The sequence below is a fragment of the Cydia splendana genome, chromosome 3 (assembly GCF_910591565.1).
Source record: "Cydia splendana chromosome 3, ilCydSple1.2, whole genome shotgun sequence".
Lineage (NCBI taxonomy): Eukaryota > Metazoa > Arthropoda > Insecta > Lepidoptera > Tortricidae > Cydia > Cydia splendana.
In genome coordinates, this window is record NC_085962.1 from 16,835,420 (window position 1) to 16,837,266 (window position 1,847).

The 1,847-nt window shown below is 35.5% G+C and overlaps 1 protein-coding gene across 1 annotated transcript; it reads right to left on the reverse strand.

Moving 5' to 3' along the window:
• Positions 1-1,449, reverse strand: LOC134806289 (uncharacterized). The gene is made up of 2 exons (XM_063779509.1): positions 1,034-1,449; positions 1-287 (listed from the first exon to the last, which is right to left on the reverse strand). Exons 1-2 carry the CDS (start codon positions 1,381-1,383, stop codon positions 53-55), a joined length of 585 nt encoding a protein of 194 aa, XP_063635579.1. The 5' UTR covers positions 1,384-1,449; the 3' UTR covers positions 1-52.
• Between the last annotated feature and the right edge of the window lie 398 nt (positions 1,450-1,847).

A 1,847-nucleotide genomic window follows, 5' to 3' on the forward strand; every position in this document is an offset into this window, starting at 1 on the left:
AATTTACTTATCTGTAACAGAATATATTTATTTAAAAAATACAAAATAATTCTTACGTAGTGTAGCGGAAAGGTTCATCAATACTTATAATGTCAGGAATAAAGTAGCTGTCTATACAGTTGAGTATTGGATTATTGAATTGCCCGTAGTGAGTGCCGCAAGTTGCCGCTCCAAACAGTAGGCCGGCGAGGAACATCACCAAAAGTAATAGGACTCCCAGAATATAATTTGCTTTGTTTTGGCATAAGATTAGATTCTTGCAATAGCATATGTAGCGAATAAGTGCACTGCAAATAATAAATTAATAAAGATTTGTAGGTACCTACCAAAGAGTAGTATTATGGACTATGGTACCTACCTAGGTAATGCTAATGCTGCTGTTGTAAATCTGGTTTTTCTTACTACCTTGGTATTTGTGGTAGGCAATATGTGTACAACAAAGTCTAATCAGAAGGAATTAGAGGGACTTTTTCCTGATGTTGCTAGTTTAACGAGTAGGTACAGTCAGCCAAGAAAGTGGTACTTAGATCACTTTCTCGGCTGACCGTACCTAGGTATATTGGTCATTAAGTAGCTAGCTAAAATAAAATGTATATCTACAATCGCCCTCAGAATATCGGAGCGCCCAAGATGCTTAATAAATTTTGCTATAAGTATTAATCATAGAGAAATATAAGTAAAGAAAGAGTTACCAACCCCACCCATCAGTTTTCTTACCAAAACACGAGTTATTTCGTAGTCGACATCTAGCGTCAAGTAGCGGAATTTATCAGTACTGATGCTAGTTGACAATAGATGTTGCGACGGACGAAAATTCTAATGCTCAACAATTTTCAGTTTATTATAACCGGAACGTGCCGGAAGTCTATTATCAACTCCTTCTGCTACATTTCTCGTCAGTAGCGACACTTGTGACATCCGGCGCACAGCATCCGGTGTCAAGTAGCGGTACGAAATAACTAGCGTTTTGTTAAGAAAACTATCAATAATCGATACGATATTAAGTCATGAATGAACAACATTGTTATTACACCTGCAATTTTCTTCAGGGACTCTGGATAACATATGGTTAGTCTCTTCAATAACCTTTGAAAGTTGTTGCTGAGCCAAGGTTATAACTGGACATTTTTTGTGCAGAATGCTGGTCACGTCTCTCTGCGTATCCGAGTCGTGGAGGCACTCGGGAGTGACCAAAGCATAATCGTCGCTTCTAGGTGAATGATCTATCAAATCAACGTCTTCTCTAGAATTCTCAGGTTGATCTACTGTTCCATCTTCCCCTGAATTGTCAAGAGTACAATCTCGCGGACAGCTTCTGTTCTGTTTGTATGTTTTCCTCGTGTATCGGTAGATATTATGTACTTGATAATCATCTGACGACATAATAAAAATACTTAGACACAATGTAAATATACTTATGAAATGATTGTTTTTGTACGTGTCAATATTGCAATCACAGTGTTTTCAGTTCAAAGAAGTATTGAATCCGATGTACTCGGATATGCTTGGGAAACTTAACGACAGAGGGCGTGAAAACCAATTTTATAAGTCTTTCAAATCTTGTATAATCTGTGATGCCGCATCCATCTTTTTCGTTATGCGCAATTAACAAAAGAAAATAAATAACATAATAATTTAGTTTTACTTATTGCTTGCCTGTTAAAATATTTTTGGTTCATATATCTAATAATAAAATATTCATTGAATGTTTTTTCTTTAAATTAGTCCATTTTAAAATCATAATTTGCACAAATTTTAAGATACAATTTAGATAAATATGAAAGGAACGGAACGTTATTGACAGACCCGCCATAACGTTTTTATTTCAATATTTTACTTTCTTGTTA

Bases quoted from the DNA above. Each gene is read 5' to 3' on its own strand.
- LOC134806289 (XM_063779509.1), bottom strand. From the start codon at position 1,383: ATGTCGTCAGATGATTATCAAGTACATAATATCTACCGATACACGAGG. The intron at 288-1,033 runs GTGTAATAACAA...TATTATTTGCAG, and splicing joins GTCCCTGAAGAAAATTGCAG to TGCACTTATTCGCTACATAT.